At 37.9% G+C, this 15894-nt stretch overlaps 1 protein-coding gene across 3 annotated transcripts in view; it reads left to right on the forward strand.

The window, feature by feature from the left end:
- The window catches only part of NUDT9 (nudix hydrolase 9), a 37204-nt gene extending 23589 nt beyond the window's left edge, over positions 1-13615 (forward strand). For all 3 annotated transcript variants that reach the window (XM_061420762.1, XM_061420763.1, XM_061420764.1), the window contains 4 exons: positions 2008-2119; positions 3837-3983; positions 5500-5584; positions 10721-13615. In XM_061420762.1, the coding sequence (XP_061276746.1) occupies positions 2008-2119; positions 3837-3983; positions 5500-5584; positions 10721-10896 (520 nt within the window). In that variant the 3' untranslated portion in view covers positions 10897-13615. The remainder of the gene's footprint in view (positions 1-2007; positions 2120-3836; positions 3984-5499; positions 5585-10720) is intronic.
- Positions 13616-15894: the final 2279 nt, after the last annotated feature.

Raw genomic sequence — 15894 nt, forward strand, 5'->3', positions numbered from 1 at the left:
GGGCTTCCCTTGTGGCTTAGCTGGTAAAGAATCTGCCTGCAATGCGAGAGACCTGGGTTCGATTCCTGGGTCTGGAAGATCTGCTGGAAAAGGGATACACTACCCACTCCAGTATTCTGGCCTGGGGAATTCCATGGAGTGTATAGTCCATGGGGCCCCAAAGAGTAGGACATGACTGAGCAACTTTCACTTTCATGGGTTAGATGTAGTGTTCAGCCACATTATAAAGACTTGGACACTCATATCTAAGCTGGTGTATTTTAATCTCATGCAGAATGAGAATTAGATTGTAGGCTTTCTGTTTTGGTTTTGTACTGCAAGTTCAAAATCTTTGTCTTTGCCTAAGGGGCTATTAGAACTATTCTTAACATTTGGCAGGGGGAGGTAGATGTGGTGTAGGGAAGGGGACAGGGAGATTTATCAACATCTTTGGGAAGGAGGCTCTGATTACAAAAAGCACATTTTGAAATTAACATTGCCTTGATGCTTTAAGAATATTCAATTAAATTTGAAATATAAAATTAAAGGATAGAGTGAGATTTCTTTTATCAAAAAAGGGGATAAAGATTGAGAAGCATTTTTTTTTTTTTTTTTTTTTGAGACCAACTGGACATGGAACAACAGACTGGTTCCAAATAGGAAAAGGAGTACGTCAAGGCTGTATAGTGTCACCCTGCTTATTTAACTTATATGCAGAGTACATCATGAGAAACGCTGGGCTGGAAGAAGCACAAGCTGGAATCAAGTTTGCTGGGAGAAATATCAATAACCTCAGATATGCAGATGACACCACCCTTATGGCAGAAAGCAAAGAAGAACTAAGGAGCCTCTTGATGAAAGTGAAAGTGGAGAGTGAAAAAGTTGGCTTAAAGCTCAACATTCAGAAAACGAAGATCATGGCATCTGGTCCCGTCACTTCATGGGAAATAGATGGGGAAACAGTGGAAACAGTGTCAGACTTTATTTTTCTGGGCTCCAAAATCACTGCAGATGGTGATTGCAGCCATGAAATTAAAAGACGCTTACTCCTTGGAAGGAAAGTTATGACCAACCTAGATAGCATATTGAAAAGCAGAGACATTACTTTGCCAGCAAAGGTTTGTCTAGTCAAGGCTCTGGTTTTTCCTGTGGTCATGTATGGATGTGAGAGTTGGACTGTGAAGAAAGCTGAGTGCTGAAGAATTGATGCTTTTGAAGTGTGGTGTTGGAGAAGACTCTTGAGAGTCCCTTGGACTGCAAGGAGATCCAACCAGTCCATTATAAAGATTATTCCTGGGTGTTCTTTGGAAGGAATGATGCTAAAGCTGAAACTCCAGAACCTCATGTGGCCACCTCATGTGAAGAGTTGACTCATTGGGAAAGACTGATGCTGGGAGGGATTGGGGGCAGGAGGAGAAGGGGACGACAGAGGATGAGATGGCTGGATGGCATCACTGACTCAATGGACGTGAGTTTGAGTGAACTCCGGGAGTTGGTGATGGACAGGGAGGCCTGGCGTGCTGCGGTTCATGGGGTCGCAAAGAGTCAGACATGACTGAGCAACTGAACTGAACTGAACCGAACCTGTATTACATAATCTTCTTTTCTGAAAACAGGGTGAACTGTTAAAAGCAATTATTACAGATCTTTTTTACTACTTATATTAATAATTCTTAAAAAGGTTCCTTGGATAAAAAAGAAAAGAAACTCTTAATGATCTTCCTTTAAATTCTGTTCTGCTTTAAAATCTTTTTGATAAATTTTACTTTAGTAAAAAGTATATCTTGAATTTTTATTATGGAGACTATAATATCCTTTATTGAAAGTAGACATTTGGTTTGTAACAGTGCTAAATAAAGAGTATTTTTTTAATGCAAAACAATATTTCTTTATAAAACTAGCTGATTTGAGGTAAATGTATATACACTATTATAAAGAAAAATACATCTTTATATTTTTGTCTTAAGCTTGGTTTAGGACCTTGATCTTTGTTCTGAATCACTTATGATCTTACATTACTGTTTATAGGTGGAAAAGGGATAGAAGTGGAAATAAAATCACCCATCCCACTTCTGGGAAAAACATCTTGCAGTTTGTTGCAATAAAAAGGAAAGACTGTGGAGAATGGGCAATCCCAGGGGTAAGCATTAAAATAAAGTCAAATCAATGTTTTCAGTTCTTTTTAGTTGCTTTACTTATATAATGCAAGGTTATCGCATACGGATCTTTTCTACTCCCTTAAGTCTCTTTCCTCCCTACTTCAGTTAGTAATTCCTTTGCAGTGAAGTATCATTGTTAATGACAAATGTAGAATAATACAACAAAGCTGTTAAAATCTGAGTCTTAATTCTACAACCCTTGAGGAAGAACATGGACTTTGATGTTAGACCTGGGCTTGTGCTTTAGCCTTTCCACTTGGAGCTGAGTGCTGTGGAGTTCAGACCTTTGTTCTAAAAATAATCATATTTATTTCACAGGATTATTAGAGAGAGCATTTAAAGCACCTGGTATTGTAGATACTCACTAATGCTGAGTCTTGTCTTAGAACCCATCCCCTACTCTAAGACCAAAGTAACATTTTCAGTACTTTAAAAAAAGATAACGCATTACTTACCATTACTTACAGTTTTTAAAGTTTCTATAATATCATCAGGAAGAGTATACTTTTATTGAGTTCACGTCAGTGGTATTTCAAGTGGCTTTAAAAAAATGTGTATGTGTTCAAGAGCGGGTTTTATATTTTATGCCGTATTGTTAAACGGAGATAGTTTGATAAGAGGATGACTCGTCCTATACACATTCTGCTATCTGCAAGAATGGTTTCTTTCTTTGTAGGGTGAAATGGAATGAAAATGAAGATTGTAGCTGTACGAGCCAAATAAACTTCACACATGCTGAATGCAAAATACAATGATATCATCATCATAGGATTTTCTGTTTTTATTGTCATTTGAAATTCTGATCAGTCAGGGAACTATTGTTGTTAAATATAATTTTGAGAGTCGTTCACCTCAGTGTATTTTGAGCATCCGAGGATATGGCAGAGCTACATGAGCAAGCATCCCTGTCTTCTTGGTGCCTGCACTCCAGTGAGGGAGACCATACAAGATGAATAAGTTCTTGTATGTTAGGTGATAAGTATTAAGAAAACTAAAGCAAAGAAGGGGAATAGGAAGTGTTGGGAGAGCTTGCAATTATAGATAGAGGGTGGTTATAGAAGGTCTCCTGAGAGAAGGCGACATCTAAGTGAAGATCTGGAGGAGGTGGACAAGTGGCCCATGTAGATATCTGGGGAAAGCGCCTTTAGGTAGAAGCAGTAGCAGTTGCAAGGGCCTTAAGGTTGGGATATGCCTGGCACATCCTAGGAACATTGAGGAGGTCACTGGAATGACTGGTGGGGAAAGTATCAGTTTGTTGTATTCTTGCCTCCAGCCCTTCCTTCTGTAGCTTGACTTTGGAAAATACCAGGAAAGGGTCTGACAGGCTCAGTTATCATAGGCTAACCTTGGACCATTTACTGTGGTTGAGTATATATATGGTTGATACCCTGCTAAGCTACTTCTACTAGAAACAAATGATTTAGAGAAGAGCATATTACAGAAGATTATGGACAGATAGAGCAACATATCCCTGGAGAAGGAAATGGCAACCTACTCTGGTATTCTTGCCTGGGAAATCCCATGGACAGAGGAGCCTGGCGGGCTACAAAACATGGGGTTGCAAGAGTCAGACACGACTGAGCGCCTAAACCAACACCCACCACAAAGCAATATATGTCCGCTGTATCAGTCAGTAAATATTTATGGACTGAATTAAAGCTTTTCCTTTTTCTTTTTAAACAAAAATGTGACTCTCAGGGGATGGTGGATCCAGGAGAGAAGATTAGTGCCACACTGAAAAGAGAATTTGGTGAGGAAGCTCTGAACTCCTTACAGAAGTCCAGCGCTGAAAAGAGAGAATTACAGGAAAAGTTGCAGAAGCTCTTCAACCAGGAACACCTAGTGGTAAGAAATGATTTCTAAGAAGGATTTAGTCCTGGGAATGAATGAAAATTACTTAAAATTCACCTGAAAATCTGGTAGATTATTCTCTGAATAAAGTGAAATACCTGTATATTTGAAATACATGTTCATAAAACAAATTGTAGCTCTTCTCTGTGAATAAATTCCTACTTAAATTTTTATAGCCCAACTTTACATCATTTATTATAATACGTTTTTTCCTCATAGTTTTTCTTTAGACTCAGTGTGAGCTAATGTGATACTGAGTTCACTCATCTAACAGTAAATCTTTCCTGTTTTTAAAATATTTGCAAGAATTCAGCTTTTTTGAAAGGACATAGATTTTACCTTAGGTCGTTCAGAGCGCTTCTCATTCATAACAGTTTAAGTCCGATGTCTGTTTTGCTTATGTGTCCTTTGTGGTTTAAGAAATCACTATGAGGCATATGTGCACTAGCAATAAGGAGAAGAATGGATTTTCTTTTTTGTTGCTGTTGGCTTTTGTTTGACGTGCTTTATTTTCTTCCTAGAATTAGGATTTCTTAGTTGTTTATACTGTCTGGGTTTTGGGTCACATTTGTGTTAGATGGCTGGATCCAAGTCTTTTCATGTATTAAGAGCTTAAATATTAGTCTTTACTAACCTTGTTTATAGATCTTTGTTTAACTAGAAGAGTCTGTCTTTGTATGTCCAAAACTGTAACCATGGAAATTGTTTAAATTGGCATATGATTGCTTTACAGCAATCATACTGTAAGTGGCACGAGTCAGCTGTGTGTACACATATATCCTGAGTCTCCCACTCACACCCCCTGCAGAAATTATTAAAATTTTCCTGCTGTAAGTGGCACGAGTCAGCTGTGTGTACACATATATCCTGAGTCTCCCTCTCACACCCCCTGCAGAAATTATTAAAACAGAAAAATATTTACATGAAGAGTCTTAAAAAAAAGCATATGGCCCAAATATGATTATTCTTACATTCTGAAATTAGAATCTGAGGTGTTGAGGGTTTTGTGAATGTTAGATAGCACTACCTCAGAATGTTCTTGAGACTATTGTTTCCTGGGAAATTTATGTATTTAAAAAAATATTTTGTTCATTTGATGCTATTATAAATGGAATCACTTTACTTTGTTAATTTCATTTTCACATTGACTTTTTTTGGCCACTTTTTCTTTTTGAGGAATCTTAGTTTCCCCTGGTAAAGGCACCAAGTCCTAACCACTGGACCACCAGGGGATTCCCTCCCTGGGACATTTAGAACAAGCATATGGAATGTTACATTAAAGGTTCTGTAATATTTATATTTCTTTTGTGTGTGTGTGTGTGATAAAAAGCACATAGCATATAATATGCCCACTTAACCATTTTTTAAGTGTACAATTAATTAATGTTAATTAAATGTGCATTGTTTTGCAACGGATATTTCTGATTCTGAAGAAGGCAGCATGTTCTGCTCTACCCATTCCTTTTCACTCTACGCTTTTTTTCTCATCTGTCTCCTTTTAAAAAAACAGATATATAAAGGTTATGTTGATGATCCTCGAAACACTGATAATGCATGGATGGAGACAGAAGCTGTGAATTACCATGATGAAACAGGTAATTTTACTAATGTTCATTAAACTAACTGAATTAGTGGATCAATTTAAGTCAAGCAGCCTACTAGGACACAATTAAATCTGGACTATTTCAGTATTTTAAGTCAATCATCTAGTGATTATAGAAGTATATTTGTATGAAATCAGATTGTTGATATTAAGATAATATATTTTAAAAAATGAAAGAATATGTAGAAGAAAGCTTTAAAAGTGTTACCAGTAACGAATCTCCTTTAATCCATTGGTGAGTCAGACACGACTGAAGCGACTTAGCAGCAGCAGCATATAAAATTAAGGTTAAAATTATAAACTGATTATGTGCCTTAAAGTTGTCAAATTGTTTGAGTCCATTTGTATGAAACAAAAGCAAAAGCAGAAGATTTGGGTAGGAAGTACGAGTATAATAAAGGAAATGGGATTTATGTCTGTCTTAATGTTTGAAATAATTTTATAGTAAGCATGTATTCTTAAAATGCAAAATAATACCGAAAAAATTGCAACTGTTGAACAAACTTCAAATGGATGATTTTTTTCTGGTCAGTGGATTTAAAAATTTAGCAGGTGGGTGGAAATCTGTTATTGTAAAAAGCAAGGGGGAATCTGCTATTTAGAAAATTAATTGCAATTTTAATATTTGTTGAGTGGCTTCTCTTGAAACATTTTATTGCTAAATTGGATGACCTTTTAGATACTTTGTTTTCATCTGTAGCAAAATGAAGTGGTACCATATCAGGGAACTAATTGTTGTATTCATGGTTGCTGAATGTTGCCTTCATGTTGCATTCCAACTGTTGCTGGAAACATGGGGGGAGAGAGACTGATCATGTCTGAGGTCTCAGGCAAGTCCCTGGGATGGACTGCCAAGTGAGAGTCCTTGGCTTCATGCAGGAAGGAATTCAAGAGCGAGCTGAAGTAGAGTGAGCACAGATTTATTCAGGGAGGTACACACTACATATGGAGAAGGCAATGGCACCCCACTCCAGTACTCTTGCCTGGAAAATCCCATGGACGGAGGAGCCTGGTGGGCTGCAGTCCATGGGGTCACCAGGAGTCGGACATGACTGAGCGACTTCACTTTCACTTTTCACTTTCATGCATTGGAGAAGGAAATGGCAACCCACTCCAGTGTTCTTGCCTGGAGAATCCCAGGGACGGCAGAGCCTGGTGGGCTGCCGTCGTCTATGGGGTCGCACAGAGTCGGACACGACTGAAGCGACTTAGCAGCAGCAGCAGCACACACTCCATAGACAGAGTATAGGCTGTCTCAGAAAGCAAGAGACTCTGAAATATGGGGTGTTTGGTTTTTATGGGCTGGGTAATTTCATAGGCTAATGAGTGGGAGAATTATTCTGGCTGTTTTGGAAAAGGGTTGGGGGGGGATTTCCAGGGATTGGATCACACTCACTTTTTGACCTTTTATGGTTAGCCTCAGAACTGTCCCGACTCCTGTGGGTGTGTTATTTAGCATATGCTGATGTATTATAATGAACATATCAAGATCTAGTCTGCCATCTTGGACCTAGTTGGGTTTAACCAGTTTATATTGTGTCCTCAGTGGCTGTGTCATTAAAGGTTATGCCTTGCTCCTTCCTGTCTCAGTATAACCTTGTGCAAATCACATGTTCTCTTGGACTCAGTTTTTTCCTTGTAAAATTGGCTGCAACTAGATTTGTCACTTTTACATTCTTGCTGAACTTGGGGAAACTCCCAGCACAAGTTTCATTACTTCTATACAACAACTGTAAGCTAAGTATTAGAACAATTCATTTTGGTATTAAGAACTTAAATATTTCAGAAGGAAAAATAATGCATATGTGATTTAGAAGCAGGTCTCTGCAACTTAAGTACTGATAAATTTGTTAGCTATTTATTTTTGAAGTTAAAAAACAATGACTGATCCTCTAGTGGTTGATTATATAGTGTCTGAGTTGTTCAAATCATTGGTTTCACTGTTTCATTCTTTCTCTAAACGTAAAAAAAATTTTGCAGTCTGATAATTTCACATCTCTGCCATATCTGAGTTTGATTCTGATCCTTTGTCTCCTCAGACTGTGGTCTTTGCCCTTTAGCATGCCTTCTAGTGTTTTTGGAAGGTGAACATGATGTATCTAGTAAAAGGGACTGAGGCAAATAGACCTCTAGTGTGAGGTTTTATGTTTGTCTAAACATAGCTAGGAGTTAGGCTATACTTATTATTTGCTATAATTGTAGGTGTCAGAGACCAAAATTTCCTCCCAGTGGTTTTTTTTTTTTCACCTCCTTTCATCTTTTGATTTCCCTAGAGACTACTTAAATAAGATCTGAGCCATGCAGTTCTTTAAGTTAATGCTCCCTTGTTACTTTATGGAATCTCTATTGCTGTGGGTGTTAAGTTGGAAGCGACACTAAAAGTTCAGCTTCTCTGAGCTAGTGCCAGATCGAATCTCGGAGACAGAGTTTTGGGTGAAGTTGCATAGCTTCTTACATGAAAAGCATAGCTTTATTGCTTTGCCAGGCAAAGGGGGACATAGCAGGCTCCTGTGCATATTCAAGAAGAGTTGTTGATTTTCAGTTTGTATTTTTTTGGTGTGAAGATGGGAGTGATGACCTGCAGGCTCTTTAAATGTCAGACATATAAACTTTACTAACTTTTTAAAATTTCGCTTTGTGTAGTTTATTAGTTGACCAGAGGGCAGTATACTTTTCAGATGTTATTGGATCTGATAAAGAGCCTGTTGGAGAACATTGTTATTTAGATAATCATATTTTAACTTTTAGACTCAGGTTTACTTCTTAATTCTGGTTCTCCATTGGTTATCGTTTATTGTATTTGCCATGAAGGTACACCAAGAGCTGTCACTTTAGCACTGGGATTTAGAAACCTTTGTGCTGAAATGGGCTTCCTTGGTGGCTTAGACGGTAAAGAATTCTCCTGCAATGCAGGAAACCTGGATTTGATCCCTGGGTTGAGAAAATCCCTTGGAGACGGGAATGGCCATCCACTCCAGTGTCCTTGCCTGGGAAAACCTGGCTTTGATCCCTGGGTTGAGAAAATCCCTTGGAGACGGGAATGGCCATCCACTCCAGTGTCCTTGCCTGGGACACCCCATGGACGGAGGAGCCTGGCGGGCCTATAGTCCTTGCGGCCACAGAGTTGGACACGACTGAGTGACTAACACTTTCTCTTTCATGTGCTAAACTATTCGATTGATTCTTTTAAGAAGCAGCATTATTATTTTATTATTTCAAATGTAATCATTATAAAGGATACATGTGTTTAGAATGAGTTATTTAGGAAATAGGTGACATAAAGTGGAAAGAATTTTAAAGCAGCAGTTATTTCATTTCCCAAAGATAATGACTGTTAACATTTTATTTTCTTCCACATTTGTATAGCTGTTTTTAAAATAAAAATGGGCTAACACTCTACATTTTATTTTGTTACTTACAATTTCACTTAATATATTAATACATAACGGACATATTTCCATGTCAGTATGTGGAGAGCTTCTTCACTGTTAATGATTATATGGGAATCCAGTGGACTCTTATCATTTATTTAATCTGTGCCCTCTCAATGGAAAGTTTGGTTATGTCCTCGTTTTCCTCTTCGTTTATAAATAGTGTTGTCTTGAATACTTCAATAAGCTTTTCTTTTTATTTCCTTAGGGTAAATCCTTTGAAGTGAAATTATTTGGTTGCTTATGGTCTCCCTAGTGCCTCTTACAGAGTCTGGTGCATAAGAGGCAATCTGATATTTGTTGCATGAATGCTTATCAAAGAGCACTTGCTTTTTAAAAGCTCTTGATAAATACTGCCAAACTATCCTACAGAAATATCCCATTTAGATTGCGAACTGTGATTGAAAACATTTATTTTTAATTTTTGATAATTATAGATATTTTAATAAAAATTCATAAGTATATGGTTTCTGATTTGGTGTAATACTTGGAAAAGTGTACTTACCTTATGACTCTAAAGTGAATCATTTATAATTGTTTTCTTTCATTTTTTTAATGTTTAAATCTAATCCCTCTGGAATTTTGATGTGAGGTTTCATGTTTATTTAATGTTAAACTTCTTTTTTTAAGAGTAATATTTTTACTTTTTAAAGAGAAAAGCTGGACTTCCCCAGTGGTCCATGGTTAAGAATCTGCCTGTCAATACAGGGGACATGGGTTCAGTCCCTGGTCTGGGAAGATCCCACACGCAGTGGAGCAGCTAAGCCCACATGCTGCAACAACAACAGCCACCGCAATGAGAAGCCCACGCTCAGCGACGAAGAGTAGCCCCTGCTTGTCGCAACTAGAGAAAGCCAGCGCAGAGCAACGAAGACCCACATGCAGCCATAAATTGTTCAGCTGCTCAGTTGTGTCTGACTCCTTGCGACACCATGGACTGCAGCCGTAAATACATAAATAAATAGAGTGGTATTGGAGACGACTCTTGAGAAGCCCTTGGACAGCAAGGAGATTCAACAAGTCAATCCTAAAGGAAATCAATCCTGAATATTCACTGAAAGGACTGATGCTGAAGCTGAAGCTCCAGTGCTTTGGCCACTTGATGCAAAGAGCTGACTCATTGGAAAAGACCCTGATGCTGGGAAAGATTGAAGGCAGGAGGAGAAGGCGACGACAGAGGATGAGATGGTTGGATGGGGTCGCTGATTCAATGGACATGAGTTTGAGCAAGCTCTGGGAGATGGTGAAGGACAGGGAAGCCTGGCATGCTGCAGTCCATGGGGTTGTAAAGAGTTGAACACGACTGAGTGATTGAGTTGAACTGAGAAGGAGCAAGAGAGAGAAAAGCTTCTTTTTTTTTTTTTTCTGCACCCTGTGGCATGTGGGATCCTAGCTGCCTGACCAGGGGACTGAGTGCACACCCTCTGCATTGGAAGTGCAGATTCTTCACCACTGAACCTCTAGGCAAGTCTGAGAAAAGCTAGCTTATTGGTACCTTTACTTGAAATTTAGAAACTTGGTTAAAATTTGGGCATTTGGGAAATTTGGAATATTCTCATTTTTAATTCAGTCTGCCAGTTAATATGATGATTTAAAATTATTTTGAATAAGAATACTTGAAGGTACAGGATTATGCAGAAACAGAAGTGACTAAATACATTACATTTTCTTGATGATGTTTTTTTCTTTGGTACCAGGTGAAATAATGGATAACCTTACTTTAGAAGCTGGAGATGATGCTGGAAAGGTGAAATGGATGGATATCAGCGATAAACTCAAGCTTTATGCTAGTCACGCTCAGTTCATCAAAAGTGTGGCAGAGAAACGAGATGCACACTGGAGTAAGGACTCTGAGACTGGCTGCCCTGGGTAACAGCTCACAGTCTCCATGTAAGCCAAAAGCCAGGAAAAGAGCATGTACGGAGGAGAAGACAGTATCACAGAACTCATATGTAAAAAGGGCAGGGCAGGTCACTTGGAAATTATTCATTAAATGACAGGCAGTTAGGTTTTGCATCAGAATAAAATTAGCAGGTATGGTGAAACAACACATAATTTTCTGCTGTTCTGTCAAAAGCGCTGTAAACAATCATTTTGTATATATTTAAGCATGTATTAAACCAAATTGAAACAACTGATGCTCTTTGAAGAATCAGAATTCGAACAAAGATAAATTTAGATGAATTTCTGTTCAGCCATAATTTCTGCTTTCTATGTAATTCTTGTGTGTCAGTTTTGTTTTTCTCCATTGACTTTTGAGGTATGAAGGCTATTCCTATCGAATCAAGCGTCTCTCAGAGGAGTGCCAATCACTATCGCCTAATCTGATTTATCTTTAAATTATTTGGTTCACACTTTGCTTTATATGATCTTGTTGAAGCTGGTTTCAAAAACGGAAAACTTTTGTATTCTTGACTTTAGAGTTGTAAGTTATATGAGGAAATTTCAGTCACCCTTTTAGTCAAAAAAGATCAAGATCGATGAACAAAAGATCATGTTCTCATTTCCAAAAATTCTGAATTACAAAAATGTGTCCAGACAACTAGTAATTTAAATTTATATATGCATTCCACTCTACTGTAACTGTGGGGAAAGGCTACCCACTGTAGTATTCTGGCCTAGAGAATTCCATGGACTGTATAGTCTGTAGGGTTGCAGAAGAGTTGGACATGACTAAGCCACTTTCACTTTCACTACTGTAACTGTATGTACCATAAATGAATTAAAAATGATGTTCAGAAAATAAGTGAAATGAGACAGAGGAGGTCTTTGGGAGTTAAAAGTGTCCTTTGTTAGGAAGGGGTTGTTAAGGACTGACTTAAGTTTTTGAGACTCACTGTTAACATTGTCCTTTGAGGAAAGGAAAGAGTTGGTGTTCCAGGTGTTCTTGGAAGCAGGGAAGAGGAAGGAAGATAACACTGCCTTGTCTCAGTGGACCTATCACTTTCTGGCCTATATATCCGTTGGGAAAGTCCCATAGTACTAACACCTATCCACCTGAGGGAGGGACTGTCATAATTCCATCCTCATTCCGGTTGGACTATAGGTGGGTCATTTGAAGAAAAGGTGGTTTAGGGAATAGAGGCATGGTTGTTTTCTTCAGATATTTGATAAAGGTATTAGGCTAGAGAACAAAATGAGGGCTAAGATAAATTAACAAAAAAAGGTTTTGTTTTTTTTCCCCCTTATTTAGTGTCAAAGCTCTTGGTGGTAAACTTTAATTGAACTGACAGGAGGCTTTACTCCCCCTCTGTTTTGCTGAGAAACATTAGAATGTTTGATTTCAGGTTGTTGCCTCAAACCCCTCGGAAAGAGTTATAAGGTTTATGTTCAGTATTTGTTTTCTAAAATCCATAAAATCCTGGTCCTTGGGTGTGTATATGGGACTTGTGCTTGACAAGGATGTGCTTCCCTGAGTGAAGGGTAGGACGACCTTGACCCAGCGTGGAAGAATTTGATTCTTCTTTCACTGTTTGACAGGAAGAAATTGCTTCTTACTGACACTGAATAGGATTTTCTAAAACAAGCTGCTAACAAAATCTCTCAAGAAAGCTTGAGTACTTGCCTGAAGAATGACATTTATTTATGTTTTAATAGTTTTGATGCATCTAAACTGACATTAGTGAAGATTTTAGGTTGTATTAAAAATTGTCTTTAAAGAATAACTAAAGCACATGATCCACATGTTGCATTTTAGAGTTTTCATTGGAACGTTTACAAAGTATGTAAAATGATAAAACTACTATACACTATGGACAGGGTAGAAGTAGGTAATCTCACTGTAAGTATCCAGCACCATCTATAATAGAGAAAAAACTGATTAAAATTTTAGTTTAAGACATTTCTGGAGGAATATCTACTCCTATAATAGGTAATATTGCTTTCACATTTGCCTTTCTTATATTTTAGATATAAGGAACATTTTTGTTTTTTAGAGACATTTAGTCAAATAAATAGTGTGGATACCATTTCTTGACTATCTATGTTATAGCTCTCAATCCTCACAAGAATCCTGTGAAGTTAGGTGGTATTATTCCCACTTCACAGATGAAAATGAAATTTAGAAAGGTTGCCCCAAGGTTTATTCAGTAAGCAACAGAACTGGATTTGTGAGGTCCCAGAAACAATTCTCTGTCTTTTGTGTTCCTTACTAAGGTTGTGAAGCTTTTATTATTTCTTACTTTAAGTTTGTAGTTTGGTAGATTCTTTATTACTTAAGCAATACTCATGTTATCCATAGCACATTTATGGCTTGTTACTTGAAATTTAAGAGCCACATCTGATTTGGCTCATGTTACTGAGCTTGTTGGCGTAATCATGGCCCAGAGACGACTTATTGATCATATCTTAACCTACGGATGAGTGGTTACGCCCAGTGTTTGTCTTGGTAGCAGGTTGTTCTTAAGACTTTAAAGCATTTCAAATGCAAATAGAAGCAAGATACTAAACCTGCCAAAGAGGGCGCCTAAAATTTCTAACCACTTTCAGAAGCTAAATGCTACTCTGTCTTACAGTATAAGGACTTACGGTGGTTGCTGTTATTTTCTAAAATATTTGTGAAGTTTTAATAAATATATTGATTTTAAAGTACATCATCTGAAGAAGCACGTGTAATTTTTTTGGTCTTGTTTACATCTATTTTAATCATATTATTAACATCAGTATGGGCACAATCTGAGGCTATTCAACTCTTAGGATAAAAGTATTTAAAATGTATGCTGCTGCTGCTGCTACATCACTTCAGTGTGTCCGACTCTGTGTGACCCCATGGACGGCAGCCCAACAGGCTCCCCCGTCCCTGGGATTCTCCAGGCAAGAACACTGGAGTGGGTTGCCATTTCCTTCTCCAATGCATGGAAGTGAAAAGTGAAAGTGAAGTCACTCAGTCATGTCTGACTCTTAGTGACCCCATGGACTGCAGCCTACCAGGCTCCTCCGTCCATGGGATTTTCCAGGCAAGAGTACTGGAGTGGGGTGCCATTGCCTTCTCTGATTTAAAATGTCTAGTAATGCTTAAAAGATACTTGGAGGGACTTCCTTGGTGGTCCAGTGGCTAAAACTCCATGCACACAGCACAGCGGGCCTGGGTTTGATCCCTGGTCAGGAAACTAGGTTCCTCATGCTGCGAGTAAGAGTTCACATGCTGCAACTAAAAAAGCACCCTGCAAGCCACAGCGAAGATTAAAGTTTCCAAGTGCCACAACTAAGCCCTGATGCAGCCAAATAAATAAATTAAAAAAAAAAAGATATTTGGAGATTTTACTCACCGTGTAACTTCTGACATAGTAGTAAGAGAATTATTTCTGCCAAAATATACAATACAGATTATAGTTAACTAGGTATTTTTGCCATCATTTTTTTCTTGCCTCCTCCCATGTCTCCCATATTATATTTATTTAACATTGATGGATTAGTATTGGTACAGTCATGTGTGTTGGGAGAAGGAAAGTAACGTGGTTCTTTTATCTAAATGCTGATAAATTGAACCATTAAGTGTCTTTTCTGCAACACAGAGCTTAATTCCTCTCACTTCACCCTTGGTGGCCTGATAAGATCATTTGAAGTGGTAAGAAACACAGAATAAGTACTCTGGGGCAATGAAACTTTGTCAGAAGGAAAACTTGGGTGAAATCCAGTTTCTTTCTCAAAATTCAAATTGAGAATATTTTGATTCATCAGTTTCTCTTGAGATAAGTTAAAATAAATACATACTGTATATAATCTTCAGTTAGTTCAGTTGCTCAGTTGTGTCCGACTCTTTGCGACCCCATGGACTGCAGCACGCCAGGCCTCCCTGTCCATCACCAGCTCCCGAAGTTTACTCAAACTCGTGTCCATTGAGTTGGTGATGCCACGCAACCATCTCATCCTCTGTCGCCCCCTGTCCTCCCGCCTTCAGTCTTTCCCAGCACCAGGGTCTTTTCCATTGAGTCAGTTCTTCGCATCAGGTGGCCAAACTATTGGAGTTTCAGCTTCAGCATTGGTCCTTTCAATGAATATTCAGGACTGATCTCCTTTAGCATAGATTGGTTGGATCTCCTTGCTGTCCAAGAGACTCTGAAGAGTCTTCTCCAACACCACCGTTCAAAAGCATCAATTTTAATTTTATTTGACATGAATTCAGATATTTAAAAGGAATATACCTTTTTGGTCTCTTTCTCTGTTTTATATATATTTTAAATGAAAGCAAACTTGGGTGAGAATCAGAGTAGAAGTCTCAAAGTTTGTAGAGTTTCCATCGAGAGTGCTGATGCTTTTGTGTTAAGGAGATTTGTTGCCTTGCCTGGAGATGAGAGCGTTTCTAGATTTGGTAGTTTCAGAGTGGGTTTTTCTCACTGTTAACTATGAATTGTCCATAAGACAAAAATAAGCTTGAGGTAAAATTTACTGTTTGAAATTTCTTAATCTAATTTATGTAAGCTGAAATTTTGTCAAATGCTATGGGCATTATCAAAAGAATACCTTTTTAGATCTGCTGAAATTCTGATCTAATGATCTTGGAGGAAAATGAGTTTATAACTCATGAGTTTTACCTTAGGTCGATTACTTGGGTTCCATTCGGCCATAAATTTTTATGGTTCAGAAGAATTATTCTTACCTTTTCTGAGATTAAATATCACTTGATTTTATCAGTATAACCATAGCAAAAAAGTCTTACCCAAAGAAGCCCTAAAAAAAAATTATTGGGATAGCTTCAGCCCATTAAGTAGATTTGTAGTTTATAGTAGCTTAAAAATGAATACTTACCCCAAGTTGGTTCAAGATAGAAATGATTAACTGTGAAAGAAAAAAATATCAAGGATCAGTGAAAACAATGGGTTTAGCTTTAGCTTATTTTTAACTTAGTATGTATATAAGCTAAACTATTTTC

The sequence above is a fragment of the Bos javanicus genome, chromosome 6, assembly GCF_032452875.1.
Source record: "Bos javanicus breed banteng chromosome 6, ARS-OSU_banteng_1.0, whole genome shotgun sequence".
Taxonomy (NCBI): Eukaryota; Metazoa; Chordata; class Mammalia; order Artiodactyla; family Bovidae; genus Bos; species Bos javanicus.